The sequence below is a fragment of the Rhamphochromis longiceps genome, linkage group LG8 (assembly GCF_057381845.1).
Source record: "Rhamphochromis longiceps isolate RC_006_pf linkage group LG8, R_longiceps_female_GT1.1, whole genome shotgun sequence".
NCBI classification, from domain to species: domain Eukaryota; kingdom Metazoa; phylum Chordata; class Actinopteri; order Cichliformes; family Cichlidae; genus Rhamphochromis; species Rhamphochromis longiceps.
Genome location: NC_140564.1, coordinates 26,492,465 through 26,508,513, shown reverse-complemented (window position 1 = coordinate 26,508,513; position 16,049 = coordinate 26,492,465). Strand labels below are relative to the sequence as shown.

The 16,049-nt window shown below is 42.4% G+C and overlaps 1 protein-coding gene across 1 annotated transcript; it reads left to right on the top strand.

The window, feature by feature from the left end:
* Positions 1-850: 850 nt before the first annotated feature.
* Positions 851-14,308, top strand: synpo2lb (synaptopodin 2-like b). Its single transcript, XM_085416766.1, has 5 exons — positions 851-1,129; positions 4,646-4,797; positions 4,892-5,185; positions 5,520-5,908; positions 10,450-14,308. Exons 1-5 carry the CDS (start codon positions 1,028-1,030, stop codon positions 13,095-13,097), a joined length of 3,585 nt encoding a protein of 1,194 aa, XP_085272892.1. The 5' UTR covers positions 851-1,027; the 3' UTR covers positions 13,098-14,308.
* The last annotated feature ends 1,741 nt before the right edge of the window (positions 14,309-16,049 follow it).

Here is a 16,049-nt window from a genome sequence, read left to right as displayed (position 1 = left end):
AACCTCAAAAAATGTAAGACGACAAACCCCCAATCCATCAGTTTTTAAATGCCTGTCCTCTGTAGCATTTTGAGCATTCTGGCTAACAACAGACCATACAGAACATACAGAACATACACCAAAAAGTTCTCCTGATAGCCCATGCTACCCTTTTCAGGGATGCTGGTTTTATCTTGCTCGGTGAGGAGTGTTGGCTATTCATCAAATAATCACAATGTGATATGAGGTAGCCATCTGAATATGTGTGAGCACATGCGGCCGACTTCCAGCGCCTCTAAATGTAAGCCAGAAGAAGCCAATACACTGTAGAACTGCCAAATCTGTCCGCATTTTGAGCTTGCAAAATGCAGGACAATTTCTCTTTTGAATCATCTCAAATGGGTTTGCAATTTGGATCAGGTAGTCAAGTACAAATTCTTTAATCGTTTGCCTTCCTTTAGCGACGTCTGATGTGATGAAGCTTTAATACATCAGCCAAGCTCCTCATTTATTGAAATAACTGTAACAGTTTTCACAAAGTCAGCTACAGCACCAAACCTCTACTTCCTCAGAGCCAGAAGTCCCTTTAGCACCCACTCTGAAACTGTCAGCTTGGATAGTCATCCATTAAGAAGACTGATCCATGTACCGCGGGTGCTGGTCAGGCTTGCTGAGCTGGGGGGGTTGAAGAGGGAGTGGTGCTGATGGTTATTTCTGGAGGATATATCAGTAAGTGCCCCTTGCAGGACAGGGTGCTGGAGAGTGACATGGCAAGTGTTGAATCCAAGTGAGGACGAATGCACACACACATACACACAAGCACGCTACACACTTTTGCCCCTTCTCACCCTGCTGAGCTCCCACCCTCTGACACAGCATTCCAGCGTGAGCAGATGAAAGCCAGCCACCCTCTGTCTCCTCATGGGTGGAGTGACGGAAAGCAGTGAGATACCTATTGATACTCACAGAGTGTGAGGAACTGAAGAAGGGGAGAGCAGCATATACACCACCACACAGGCACACAGCAGGCTGTGAGCTGAGAGCAGGAATGGTAGCTGAGGAGATTGTGGTGTCTCTCTCAGGAGGAGCCCCGTGGGGTTTCAGACTCCAGGGAGGAGCTGAGCAGCAAAAACCTCTACAGGTGGCCAAGGTACAGTAGATCTGATATATGTGTATGCATGCAGTATGTTGCAGTCAAGTTTGCTGCCAAGGTAGTAATGTGAGTAGACGATTTGATGGAGATTGCAGCTGTTAACTGTAGGCTCAGCCCTCAGCGAGTCTTGTGGTTTGTAATCTGACCTGAAATACGAATAAATGAATCAGCTGCACTAGAGTCACTAGAGATTTTACTTTCTGGTTCTTGTAGGTGTTTTTAGGATTTTGAATAGCTAAATTACACCTGGCTTGAAACTGTTTCACTGTGCTGTCCTTATGTTATTCTAATTAAATAAAACTGAACTAAAACTAGGAGCAAAAATACATTTCAGTTAACTGGAATTAACACAGAATCTAAACAAAACAAACTAAAACTATTCCATGTACTTACAAAACTATCATCTTACATTTCAGCCTTCATCAATTTAGTGAAGTTTTTCCAATATAACTTACATGAATTGATTGTGATTGTGAGTCAATGTTTGTATTTTTTTGAAAATATGAAACTTTGCCTCTAACAAATAGCATTACTGTGACATAATAATAAAAAAAAACTGCAGTAATGTTATTTAAAGTACAGTAAGTGGCATCTAACAAAATATTTAAATAAATAAAGAGATAAACTGAAGTGAGTAAATTCACCTATCCTAAACTAAACTAATATACTTGCTATTTTACATTTACTTGTTCTTGACTAGAAAGGCAAGAGTGACTTCCTTGATGGGCAAATTCATTTAAAAATGATTTAAATCAGAGTGTAATCGTATATAAACTTCTGAGCAAAAGTAATGTCCCTTCAAGTTCACACAGTTTTGACAGTTCAGGATTTTTCCTGGCTCCAAACTGGCTTTTGGGGAAGGAGGATTACCTGTCTGTATGAATGATTGTAAAAAAAAAAAAACCTTTATTGAAATATATGAATGCATTTTCCTTTTGCTTCTAGTCATTTTACAAACTGCTTTGCTTGAGTTAAAACAACACAAAGAAACAAAACTAGTTAAAAAATGTAATAATTGCATTACAATACTTGACAGAGGGGAAGGGAATTCTGGCCACTGTTCCTGACACTCGTTTGGCTGTGGCCCAGTTCACTTTGTGCCTCACCTGTTTTGAGTGAATTAGTGGGTCAGTGAGCAGCGTGAACACATGTTTGGGGTTTGACTCGAGTTCCATCCCTGGATTTCTTTGAAACAGGTTCGTATGTCATCCATGTATATGAGTACACGTCCGGCTATTGTGAACACACCTACAACAGGTAATGAACTTGCTTCATATTTCTCACTGTCACATATTTGTGTGACACATTAATCCATCTTTAAGCCTAAGAGATTTTTTTTTCTGGCTGGGTTTCTCTAAAGGCTTTTTGCATCTCTGTTTATTTTTGATGACAGTCCAGAATGTGCTCTCTAATGGGAAAAGCTATTCTGGAAAGCAGGAATGTGGACTCGCTCACACTGAAAGTCCATCATTCACCCACGAGCAGCCAAAATGTCTGATTCAGAAACGTGCTTCTTTTCATTGAAGACTTTCAAGTGGAAAAGGGAGTTTGATGGGAGGTTGATCAGTGATGAGTGTGTGCTTTAGTCTGTTGGTGTGTGTTTATGTGTGGTTGGGCATACCTCAGATAAGCCAGGTTGGGAATGGAGAGGACCAGAGGATCAGAATAGCTCATCTAAGAGGAGCTGGAAGCTGAGCATGGAAAAAGGACGACCTCTTGGTCACATAAAAAAATACAGGCACACACACAAACACACACATTTTCTTTCCTTTTTAATTAATTCTACTTTTGCATGTCTGTATTTGTGTGTGTGTTTTATCCATAATAGTAGCATCTGTCTTTCCCCCATTTGTGTAAGAATGTGGGAGATTTTTCTGCAAGGTTTTATTTCGGGTATGTGGGTGACATATGGTGAATGACAGGCATGCCCCATGGTCCAGACTGGTGAAGCAGCTGTTCAAACCCCCTCTTTCATGATGCTCACTTGAGCTGTGTGTGTACATGTGTGTGTACATTGGCTGGAGATAAATAGCTTGTCCTTGCTTTGCTTGTATGACGACAGAGTTGGATTATTGGGTCAGGAGATACTGATAAAGGCAAAGGAGGCACTTGAACACAATTAACATTTTTACCTTCAGCAGCGATAAAGTATGTGTATCAGTGTGTTTATGTGAGGCTACAGATTGGATAGCTTTATCCTTTTCTCTTAGAGGTAATTATAATCTATCAGGCAAGAATAGTCGCCTTTCCATCTATACAATCTATCACTCCCGCAGTAGCGTCTACCCCCCAGCAGACATATTTCCTGAAGGATCCTATGACCTCATCTCTTAGTGACCTTCAGCAACAGCTGCATGACTTCACAAGTTAATTCCGATGCAGGGACGATAATGACTGCCGCTAAAGGAGAGCTGCATGTTGCAGAATGTTTTTGGTCACTTTTATATAGTCAGACATAAAAAAATAAGCTAACAAATACTTGACAGCGTTTCTGTGCCTGTGCAGGAGCAATCAAAGATTTTTATTAGGAAAAAACAATATAGTATCATACTAAGGCACGACTGTGCAGGGACCTCATACACGTCACCATGTTTTGTTAGAACCAGACTGACATATAGTTTGGTATTAATGGCTGATATTAGCCTATCAGAGATATCACTATCCGTGTAAATGCTGTTCAGTATGTACTGATAAAAAATCCTATTTAAAAAACACAATTAAACAGAAGAAGACGTACAAGATCGTTTCACTTTAAAGTTCTTGTATAAAATACATTATGCATAGTAGTCCCCTCAAAAAAACGAAATAGTTACACTTAAACTTAGACGACAGCCATGTAAAACCCAAAAGGAAAAAAAATAACGTGCCTCTTTTCAGCCAAATTCAGTGTCCTCCAGTGCAGAAAATGTTGAGATGGAGGAGGTAGATTACACTTCTAACCAAACTTCAAGCTCTAAGTTTTTATGAAAGAAATCTGGATTATAGCTCTAAATTCTATGAAACACAGCTTCAGATTAAACTCTATTTTAAAAGCATGAGAGAAGACAATATAAAGGCAGGAATGTGTGCAACAATAACATTAAGACGATATACTGCCCACTATAGATCTCCCTCAAGTAATGGAAAAGAAAGCATAAAAATATTATTTTAGACAAACTTTATTAGAAAACTGTTTTTTGTGGGCAACATTGTGGGATGTCTTACTTACATCTTACTCTGGGATACTCGGTTGAGTATTGTTAATATCCATGCTAGTGGCAGCATATTCAAGGCTTAGCCAGTGGAAGGAATCAGAGTTCAGTGACCTGCTCTGTGTCAAATATAATGTAATAGGTAACAACAGGTTGATGATATAGATCATTTTAGAGCAGTTTTACACCTAAAAGGTCAAATAACTAATAAAGTGTAAAAGATGATGCAAAGCAGAGCCTGAAATGATCAAACAACGTGCCCGCTCTGCCTTTACATGGGCACAAATATAAATGATTCACTCACCTTTTTTCTTCTCTACAGGTACGCAGGCGTAGCAAAGCATGCCGAGCTGGACTGAAGGAACATGATGAGCTGGTGGCCATTGGTGATCAAGCCTGTGCAGAGCTCAGTCATGCTGAGGCCATGAGCCTCATAGATAAACAGAGCAACACACTAATGCTCAGAGTCAAAAGGTCAGAGCAGGGACACTCACATACAGTAAACAACAGTCTTGCTGTCATATCGTACCAACTGTATTTTCACACCTTGACATCCCTGTGGTTTTAGGGCCCCTTCTGGCTTGCAGTGCTCATCTTACTCTGGTTGCTCTGCATCCCCCCACTCCTCCATGAGGGTCCTGTCACCTCCTGCAGACTCCAACAGCTTCTCCATCCTCTCCTCTGTCGAGATACCCCAGGGTATTACCTCCCCTCCAGACAGTGAGGCTTATTATGGAGAAACAGACAGTGACGCAGACACAAACTCGCGCACACACCGCCGACATCGTCGCACACCTCCTCACGCACGCTCACCTTCACGCTACGACAGGCAAGAAGAGGAGGAGACCTCAGAGATGAGTGGGTAAGAGATGGAGAGCAGACGTTCCACCCCTTTAATCATTCTTCCCAGAAATTTAACATATTTAAAAGAAGTTTGACTAAAAAGTAATATTTTAAACTTTTTATTAGTGTTTAGAAGTGGAGCTCCAGCAGCAAATTGCTAAAAACCCTTGAAAACTCGGCATCCTGTCGTATTTTAATAACATTTTTAGGGCGACACATTATATATTATTGGATTATATGGATTAAAGTCTAAGATGTATACAGTTAGCTAACCCACTATGAAAGTCTTTCACTTTCTAATCTCGATAATAAATTTGATTAGCTTTGTTCCATCCTGGTTTTTTTTTTACAAGCTATGAGAGTGCTACAGATACAGGCGTTACCTCGCAGGCGATGTGGGATGGCCAGTGTGCTGCTGGTGTTCCTCGCAGAGAGCTCATCTATCAGCCTCGCCAGACAGAGTGGACCACTCCTACACACACACCCCACTCGCTGACTCCTCACACGATCACCCCGACTCCCGATCAGGGGTTGGTGGAAGCAGAAGAAGAAGGAGACAGTGGCTTCCAGGAGGCAGGGGGCTGCAATGGGCTTGCCTGCCCACCCCTAGTGTCTCCAGAAAGGGCGAAAGAGGCTCTAATGTTAGTGTCTGGGAAACATCTGGTGCCTATGGTGGGACCACAGCAGATGCCTGTAAATGATGAACTCTCCACCACCTACATGGACAAAGCACGGCAAGCCAGTGAGTATATATTTTTATTTAAATCTATATCATTTCAAGTACTTTTTTAATCAGTTCCAGTTAAAGAATTGAAAAAAAGAAGTTAACTTAAGGTTTGATTATGTGTACAAAAAGTGGGATTTTGGGCATTTGTTGTTATGACGTAAACAAAGAATCACATTGATGCTGAAAATTATCCATAATTGACATCAGAGTGCTAATACCTGAAGGCATGCTGTGTATGTGAATGGCACTTCTTCTCATTAAAATTCTAACCAGCAGCTTTTGGTCTCCGTTGTAATATCGTGTAGCTGTTGCTAAACTTCTTTTAAGTTTCACGACAATCCACCAGTGTCACCGGTGTCCTGGTAAAGCAGCTATTTCAGTCGCTACCACTGTGTTTTTGCATTTTAAATACAACTCCTAAGATTCTTTCTGGTGTGTCTAAAAAGGCTCCAACTGCAGTTAGCTTGTAGTCTTAAATCACCCTCTGGTGGACATTTCTTGGAACTGAAGTGTATATTGACAGGCTGGTGGTGATGGGGTGAGATAAACCAGATACTCATGAGGTATTCCACCTCCCCTCGTCCCCTCTTCTGTCCCCTGAAACAGCAGCATATCCCCACTGTATGCTGAGCATTTGCCCCGATGGGTGTATTTATAACTATTCAAACCTCTGATTGACAGACTAGATGTGTGATTATGTGTGTATATGAAAGTCACACAGATGTGTTTTTACTTGTATCAGTAAATCCAGTAAATTCTCTGTGATTCTGTTCATCAGATAATAATTGGTGGTTCAGTCGTGAATTGCACTTTTAAAAACATATTTTAAATTCTGAAATTCTGTGTTCCACCCAAACCTTTCCACCCTGATCTTCTCACAGCCCACAATGAAATATTTTCTTTTTAGAGTTTTGACTCATTCATGCTCTATTAATAGCACTGCTTTCTACCTGAATGACACTACTCCATTTTAGTTTTCTATGACCACCAAGCTAAAAAAAAACCAAACAAAGTGGGTAAAAAAATAAAAAATAAAAATGACATCTTGTTTTTAGATCCAATTGCCTTTTAATGAAAATATGAAAGGCAAATTCAAGCTAAATTACAATGAAAATTTAGGTATTTTATGTACTTAAAAATTTTTAAATGGCTTTCTGGGGTTTAATTGGAGTCCACACTTTGTGAATCATTAGTTAAATTACAAGAAAAGAAAAAAGAAAAAAGTGTCATTTTATCCTATTGCTAGGCATCAGCTTCTGTGAGCATAAATGAGTTGTGGAATTAAGGCGAGGATGCTGTGGGTGCACAAAAGCTACAGGCACATTTTATCCCATTGCTTGGTAGTTCCTAGGCAACATGATGATGTCATGGATATCCGATGAAGATAAAAATTTCCCCCTGTGCCAATGTGATGTTACTGTCAGCTAACTGGCACAGTTTTTGGGATAGTGAGCTTCTGCCAGGCAATCTTTAACCTGAGTTTTGCTCTGTATTTCTATGCAGCACTCACCTCAGGTCTTGTGGTACTCTCGTAGCAACAGTCTGATCATGGAAGCTCTTTGCTTCATCCTTGATCCTGCTTGTAGTTTCTTTTTGTATAGAGCCGTCACACAGCGCGCTCTGTGTTAGAAAATCCAAACTCTCCAAGTTACTTGAGAGTGTCCTCAATCTACTGAGCAGCTTGTTAGTCATTTTGAATGTTTATCCTTTGCTTACCAATATTTCCACAATACGCTGGATTTGACGTCTCACTTTAAGTTAATCAATTCCATGTTCTCATGACTTGTGTCTCCTTCCAGCAACTTTCTGAAGCAGCATATGAAGCATTAGGAGGGCAGTGGCACTGAAACTGCAGTACTCAGCTGCAGATATATAGTACATCCCAAATACACATCGGTATAGATTACATTTATTGGGGACTCTAGATTGATTCATAGGAGAATGCAACTATTGCTCTGCTGGGATGTTAAGATGAGAACGTGCTTAACTGTTCCTTACAGCATTCTTTAGTCGGTCTAGCTAACCGATCATTTCAACAAGGCAATAAGGATGATAGCTGATTAAACCTAATAGCTATGTAGTGACTGAGTTCAGATTTAATATGAGCAAACATTGCAGAAATGAAAGATCTGTCATCCAGTTCAAGAGGACCTAGACCTGAATGACTTTGGTGTATGGTGAGGCCTTTGCTATAGGACAAATCATGACTGTGGCGTCCAGAGATCTGCCCTTTCTCATGTTACACACACACACACACACACACACACACACACACACACACACACACACACACACACACACACACACACACACACACACACACACACACACAGCCATTGGTTTTAGGTATGGGATTATTAGCTCTAAAGAGTTATGCGTCTGTGTGTGCAGTGTTAGTCAGGTGTGAGGTGTCAGCACATCAGCAAAGAGTTATGACTACGCTTTTCTTTGTAACCTATATTTGGCTTTATGAACTCATATACACGTACACACACACATTGACACTGGTGTCTAAATATCCTCTGGTGATGGGGTCTTCCCGTCCTTGTGTGTGTGTTTGTGTGTGCGCGTCTGTGACAGAGACCAGACAGGTGTTTGATGCCTGTCACACCGACAGGAATAGAGGGCTGACATCATGTGTTGGTTTGGTGCTAGAGAGAGACAAAGGTCTTTACATGGGCTGTGCCCTGAGAGAAGGGCTGGTAGACACAGACTAAACGGCTCCCCACTCACAGCAGACTTGGACACTGTTAGGGTGTGTGTGGGAGGGTCTGAGGGTGGTCAAGGACAAGCGTGCATTCACACTCATGAGATGAGGGACCTCACATCTTCTGCAGGTTCAGATGTAGGTGGACAGACAGTCCCACGGACTGTGTACGCAGGTAAGATCATTGACACCCTTTGAAGTAGACATAAGCTACTATAGAAGCATTGGAAGACATATCACTTTGGAGTGAAATGTTTGTTTTTTTATTTTCAGATCAAGAAGAATTACCAAATTTCTGAGTCATGTAAGCAGACTTGACTGATTATGCTGAAACGACTGAAAATGTTAACTCTGTGCCATTCTGCGCTGTAAAGACAATTTAAACCAGCTCATGCAGTTGTGCTTTATCTGAACAGTGTATATTCCTTATTGTGGGACTTGATGCAAATAATAAACGGTACAAAAGTTACAAATTATTAATAGTTATTTTTAATGCTGCATACTGTTGGCATGGCTTTATGAATGGCAAAGGATACCAGCACTGTGGACCAGACTGAAACAAACAGCTACCTAATGGTTATTTATTATTATTATTTCTTTCCTTCATGGTCCCCTGATGCTGAACCCTAATAGCTTTGGTGACCCTCTGACTTTTCTTCTCGCAGTGCCAGCAGATTGTCTTTTGTTAGGATGGAATGCCATAAAATGTGATACAGACTGTGCAGTAGCACCTTGTGGTGTCATTTCATCTCTTTTTTTCAAGATTTAAAGTGTAATTCACAGTATCTGAAATGACATATGGCGTAACAGGAGAGCAGACACATAACATGAGGATAGGACAACAGTGTTTCCTCTTTTCATGTTGTAATGACATATTATTAGTATTTGGGGTGTGGGCTTTTGGCTTATGATGCGCTTCAGTTATTGCATTTAAGGGTAACAAATAGGAGGAAGAGTGAAGAGCCTTTGCATGTGTAACCACTACTTACTTTTAGATTGTTCTTTGTTTCGTCTCTTCTTTAAAACCTAAAATTTTTAGGCTTTTGTTCTGTTGTTTACTGTTGCAGTATTGCTAAGAAATGGTAAGTATGTTATAGTTATTGTTAAATGTTAGAAAATTAAACAATAGGTTGCTGACTATATTTTAAAGTGCTGGAGTAGTGCATTTTCATTATTACTTTTAACATAATACACAACGTTGTGTGTGCCAGGGTCAGTCATCAGTCATCAGTCTACAGTTATGTCAGTAGCATATTTACGTGAGGTGAGCCAGACACTAAGACGAACAAATAGCATAGCATTAAGCAGGGATACACAAATGTGCACATGCAGTTTCTCCACACAGTTTCCATCACTTCCATCACCTCAACTATTTTGCTTTGGATGGCATTAACCTAAAACTATCATTTACTATTACTTTAACTTCAACCTTAAAACTAGCCTTCTACCTAAAATGCTGTAATTACAGGGCCAAGCTTTTGCCATGAAAACGTGACCAGGTAAATGTCCCTCACAAAAATCCATGACGCACACAGGCACAGTCAAGGATTTGTGCAGGAGAGACACTGTGATTTAACCTTCCTGGACTATGTGACTCAGCTCTGGAGAGCAGCAGGAATTCTTTGTTCCAAATCCACAACACGCACTCCTGTCTGTCACTGTTCATCGCAGCTCCTCACTGTGATAATGCTGTATTAATCAGCCACTACTCACGCTATCACATTGTTACGTTTCCTGTACTTGTCGCCTGTGTCTTTTTTTGTATTCGTCAAAAATCTCATTGCTGCTTCTCTCCTCTGTTTCCGCTCTCTTTCAGTTGATTTATTTCTGTACTCTTCTTGTCTTGCAGAGTTACAGCGCGGGGAGAGTTTGGTGGAAAAACAGGTGAAGGAAGCTCGTACTAAATGCCGCTCCATTGCATCTCTGCTCACTGATGCTCCCAACCCCAACTCGAAAGGGGTGCTTATGTTCAAGAAACGCCGACAGAGAGCCAAAAAGTACACACTCACCTGCTTTGGCAAAGCTGAGGGAGATAGAGGAGGGGACACAGAAGGGGAGACAGGAGGAGAGACTGAGGAAGAAGGAGGAAGTTCCATTCTAAGTGGCTCAGAATTTGAGGAAGAGGGATTCTCGGGATCATTTGACCCTACGTGGGACACTGGTTATCTGGACCTGCTGGACAGAAGGAGCTCTGCCTGCCCATCAACCACACCGACTTCTCCAACAACCAATCAGGGTGCAGAACTGGACATCTCTGCATATCAGACCCCAGGACGTGTGACTTCTGCAAATCTAAGGCCAGGTTTGGAAGGATCACGACTGGAGAGCTCAGCCTATCAAGAATCAAGCAGCCTCACAAAGAAACCAAACAGCAACCACCCCCCTTCACACATGTCTCCACCAGCTGTGGTTCTGACCAATGGGGGGTCAGCAGTTGTCAGTCGGGCTAGTGTTGTGCTGAGCATGCCCTCACAGACACCCCTCCAAAGTCAAAATGGCAACCCTGATCCTTCTCCTAATCATAGTCCCAACCCAATCATAGACTCACACAATAACTCCAGCTTCACTCCTAACCCTGCAGTTCTGAACCGCACGGCGAGGCCTTTCAACTCTGGCTCCACCCCTTCTCGTGCGTCTGTGACCTCTGTGATGTTTCGGCCTCCCCAGCCCAAGCCCACGCCCATAACGATGGTATCCAAACCTGTGGCCGCTGTCTCCACAATGAATATCCCAACTTTTCACCCTCCATCAGATGCAAGGAGAGCAGTGTCTAGCACATCTTTGTATATCCCGCCAAGAAATAGCACCAGCAACACTTCACCCTCTGTTACCGCTCCCCCGCCAGCCCTCTCACCTCCCTCCTCCCTGTCTTCTGCATCTTTCACGCAGCCTCCTGCACACACATTTTCTCCACAGCCTACAGTGCATGCTTCCCCTTCCATCCCATTTTCTCCCTCTGCAGGTTCTCTGCCATGTGCCTCACCAGCTCAAACCTTTTCCCCTCTGGCTCCACCGTCATATCTCTCTCCCCCTGCTTCTGCTAATCAACCCCCCTCCAACTGCTTTTCAGCTCCTCCCATCTCCCCACCTCACCCCCAAAATTTTAATCAGACCTCTTTCCATGGCCAATACACCCCACCACCTTCTACTCCTACTGCACCCCAGCCTCCTCCTTCTCCATCTTTCCATACCTACAATAACTTGACAGATGCTACATCACCTGCCCAGGCTCCTGTCAATGATTCCCCGGTGACACGTGAGCAACGCATCTCAGTCCCAGCGTCTCGCACTGGTATCCTGCAAGATGCCCGTCGTCGTAGCAACAAGAAGCCAATGTTCCACTCAGTCCAGAACAGAGATGTCTCTCCAAACCCGGACTTGCTGTCGATGGTCCAAAACATGGATGACCGCTTTGAGAGAACCCCAACTGGTGAATCTGGAGTTACACCTAGTGGGGAGGCTGGGCATGAATCAGGCCCTGAAGAGGACTGGCTGAGGCTGGGGGCAGAGGCCTGCAACTTTATGCAGGCACAGCGTGGATCCAGAGCACCCCCTGTAGCCCCCAAACCACAGACCCCTCAAGTGCCACAGCTGGCAGGGAAAGGAGGCCAGCTGTTTGCTCGGAGACAGAACAGGATGGATCGGTACATTGTAGAGCGATCTCCATCTGTTGCTGCTGCCCCTTACTCTCCTGCTCAGACAAGGGACCCCTCACCCACACCTTCCCTCCCTGCCACATGGAAGTACTCATCCAATATCCGTGCTCCACCTCCCATCAACTACAACCCTCTCCTATCTCCCTCCTGTCCTCCTAAGGCACAGAAGAAACCTGAGATCACGAAGTCTAGGGCAGCTGGACCTAAGGGGCAGAAAGCAGGCCTCAAGCCTGTGGACATCATGAGCCACCAGCCCTACCAGCTCAACTCTTCTTTGTTCAGCTATGGAAGTGGGGCTCTCCAAGACACCTCCACCCATCAGCAGGATAGAGGACTAACAGGTGGTCCTCAGAAAACAGCACGAGTCTGTGAGGTCAAACGCTTCTCCACACCTCCACCGACAGCCACAGGGCCCACCCTCAAAGTTATTGCACCTCGATCAGCTACGACACTTGGGGAACCCCTCCGACGCTCTGATATCATGTCTCCTCCACCCAGTGAAGGTGCCAAACCCTTCCAGTGCTATTCACCTCCGAGCCAGCCTCAGTGGGCCACCTCCCTGCTGTCTCCCCCACCGCCTCCTGCACCTACCACCCCACTCCCTAGGCTACCTACCTTCTCCTCTGCTCATGCTTCTCCTACATTTTCCCAGTCCTCCAGTGCTGCACAGGCTAACAGGCAGATTAAGAGTACTCCAAATCTAAGTCCACTACAACCTGCTCACCCCCCTCAGCTGGCCTCCAGCAGCACTCAACCCAGCAGGGTCCCCAGGCCTAGGTTCAGCACGTCCAACCTGGGTCTGCAGCCTTGCGTCTGGCGTCCCAGTTCCACCACGCACTGAAAAGAAGCCGCACTGGACAAAATGAATAAGGGCTCTATAGGAACACAGAGCAATATTTTTTTAAACATGCATTTTTAGTGTTGTAATATTGTTTTTTAAAGCTGCAGTTAAGGGCTGGTGATAAAAATCACAACATCTGCTTGGATTGGCCATGCTTGTAGAAAATTTGACCATTTAATCACTTTCATTTATTCATCTCAAGTATTTGGTTATATACTAATTAAAAGAAACTATGTTCTGAACGATAAAAGTAGAGTTGGAACGTGTGGAAGATTTAAGAATTGCAAATCAACTACGGGCTAGAAAGGCTGAAAGAAAGAAGTTGGAGTAAACTGCAATAAGTTCTGTAAATTAAAACATAAAAAACTGAAGAATAGAGGATGTGTAACGATAAAACTGGTGTGACAGAAATGTCAGATGGGAAAGGATGAAAAGGAAACACAGGAAGCGTAGAATGAAGTGACACGATGAAAAGATGTCTGACGTGTGTAAAAAGTGCAGCTTTGACACTCTGTAAACAAACCTGTTGCTATCCTATTAGATATCCTGCTTTACAGACAGGAAGTAGCTCCTGTTACTCTCGCTCTGATAAATATATTCTAAGAATTTGTGTTCAGTGATTGTGTTTTTGTAGTTTCACTCTGCAGCAGTGTGCATGTGTGTGTGTGTGCTTTGTTTGCTGTAGTTTTCCAGGGAAATGCTTTTTACAGTAGATTTGATTTCTCATCAGTTGATATGAAACAAGAGAGCGATAACACGTCTGTTTAGCTTTGATTCTTTCCCACAGAGACATGCGGCTGAATAAAAATAGACGTGACTCACCTCAGCTGTCATTCGGTTTCTCCCTGTGTCCCTTGCGTCACCACCCACTCCCACACTGGTGCCCCTTATCTCCTCCACCCATCACTTTTTCCAATTTTTTCCTCTTCTGTGAGCATTTATTGATCCTTCCGGCAGCACAGCTGTTCTCTAAGGTTTCACGCAGCGTTGACGCCAGGTATTAAAACAGCAGTATTGGCTTTGAGAAAGTGGTTTCCGTAGTAGTTTAAACTTCCACCACAGGGGGGCACAGTAAGATTTGTCATGCAAACATGTTTCACCACAACAGTTTATGTCTCTTCCTAGATTTTACAGTTCATTGCTATTAAATCTTAACAGTAATTCGTCTTGACTCCCTTATTCTTCAATATCCTGAAAGTATGCAGAATATTTAATTAATCAACTGACTAAGATGAAGACAAATCAATTCAAAAACACACATTCCTTTTCCCCACCTGCTATTTCTGCTCCAATGATTGATTGCTGTATTTGATAGTGTCCTTGTAGTTTTGATAGCATACATTTCAAAGTGCTTTACTGACAGTCACATGATGGCCTTGGAGCTGTGAAACCCAGCCATGGCACCAGAAAGGGATCTAACCTTTAACCCTTGACTGGGATCAGTTGACAGACAGTGCTAACTTTAGCTGTAAACTTTAGTCCTCTTCAGGTCTGAAGGTAAGTTTAGATGCTGCGTGGAAGGGAAACACACATTTTTTTCTACTTACCAGGTAAGTGGATAATTTCATGCAATTTTTAAATTTGGATTTAAACCGCATAAAAGCTGCAACCGCACCTATATAAGGACTTAAATGTCCTTTTACCAAATGAGTTCTATAATTCTCTCTCTTTTGGTTGCCATCCTCTTCCCTGTTAATTCCTTTCTTGCTCAGTGGCACACACATACAGAGCCCATTTCACCTATTTTTGGAGCCGTTAATCTCCAGCTATTTGGCCCAGTGCTCGACTCTTAATTCTGATGGCTTTTTCTACAATGTGATTGAGAGAGGGGAAGTGCTACCTCATACATCCAGCCTGTTCTTGTTGCTCTGCTAAAGAGGCCGTTCCCTTGCACCATCTTTCTGGGTCAGCAGAGTCAACCATTTAGGGTCAAGGGTCCAGGTTTAAGGGACATTGTTGAATTTTTTAAGTTTGGGTCACTCATTTTTAGGTTATTTAAAAATAAACACTTCCTTTAATGTTTTCTTTTTTGTTATCCTCCTGGTTAAAGTATTGATAGAGCTAAATTAGTCATAAAAAAACAAGGTTAGTAGATGCTCAAAGTGTGAGTTTGAATTCCTGATGGATTAGAAGGCTAGTTACACACATACTTTTGTGTTGAGGTCACTTGACCTATTCAGTTTTAGGATCACCACAGAGATGTGTCTCTTGGGATATGTCACCTCTGTGATGCAGTCAGACTGTATTCAAAGGTTACTGGATGAATTTTGCAGATTTTCCCTCTAGCATCGCTGTGAGATTTTCGGTTTTTAAGTCAAACATGTTGACAGCAATTCAGTGGATAGCCATGAAGTTTAGTTAACAACTTTTTCTTCAGTTTTTTGTAATTTTTTTTATTACTGAAAAGCTAATAACACCATGCTAGGACAATGTTTAAACACATGCTTAAACATTTAAATTTGAGTTTTGTTAGGAGAAATCTTACGGCTCTAATATTTTAATAAGTTTCTTATATATTTAACTCTTTTAGATCTGTGTTTGTTCTCTGCCAGCTCCAGGGAAATATGTGGAGACACCTGAAAACAGTGCTTGGAAAAATACATACATTCAAATATAACTGTTCTGTAAAGCTGATGGAAAAATGAAAATTGTATAAAACTGTATATTCATTAGCACAAGAGAACTTGATTGTATACTGTTACAAATATGGATTATAGCTGCTTTGAAAATTTTGTTTCATTTTCAGAAACTTTTGTCTATTCCAGATGATCAGTCGATCCCAGAGGGCTTTTCAACCATCATTTCTTACCTGCACAAAACTCAGTGACAGAACACTAAAATACAGAGCCTTTATAGTCTTGTCCCAGAGATGTACCTCCCTGGATAAAATAATGTCTTAATGGTTGATTCCAAAAAACTGAGGTGGATGCAGTTGTAACTTCTGCTAACTTC

Bases quoted from the DNA above. Each gene is read 5' to 3' on its own strand.
- synpo2lb (XM_085416766.1), top strand. From the start codon at position 1,028: ATGGTAGCTGAGGAGATTGTGGTGTCTCTCTCAGGAGGAGCCCCGTGG. The intron at 1,130-4,645 runs GTACAGTAGATC...TCTTCTCTACAG, and splicing joins AACCTCTACAGGTGGCCAAG to GTACGCAGGCGTAGCAAAGC. The intron at 5,909-10,449 runs GTGAGTATATAT...CTTGTCTTGCAG, and splicing joins GGACAAAGCACGGCAAGCCA to AGTTACAGCGCGGGGAGAGT.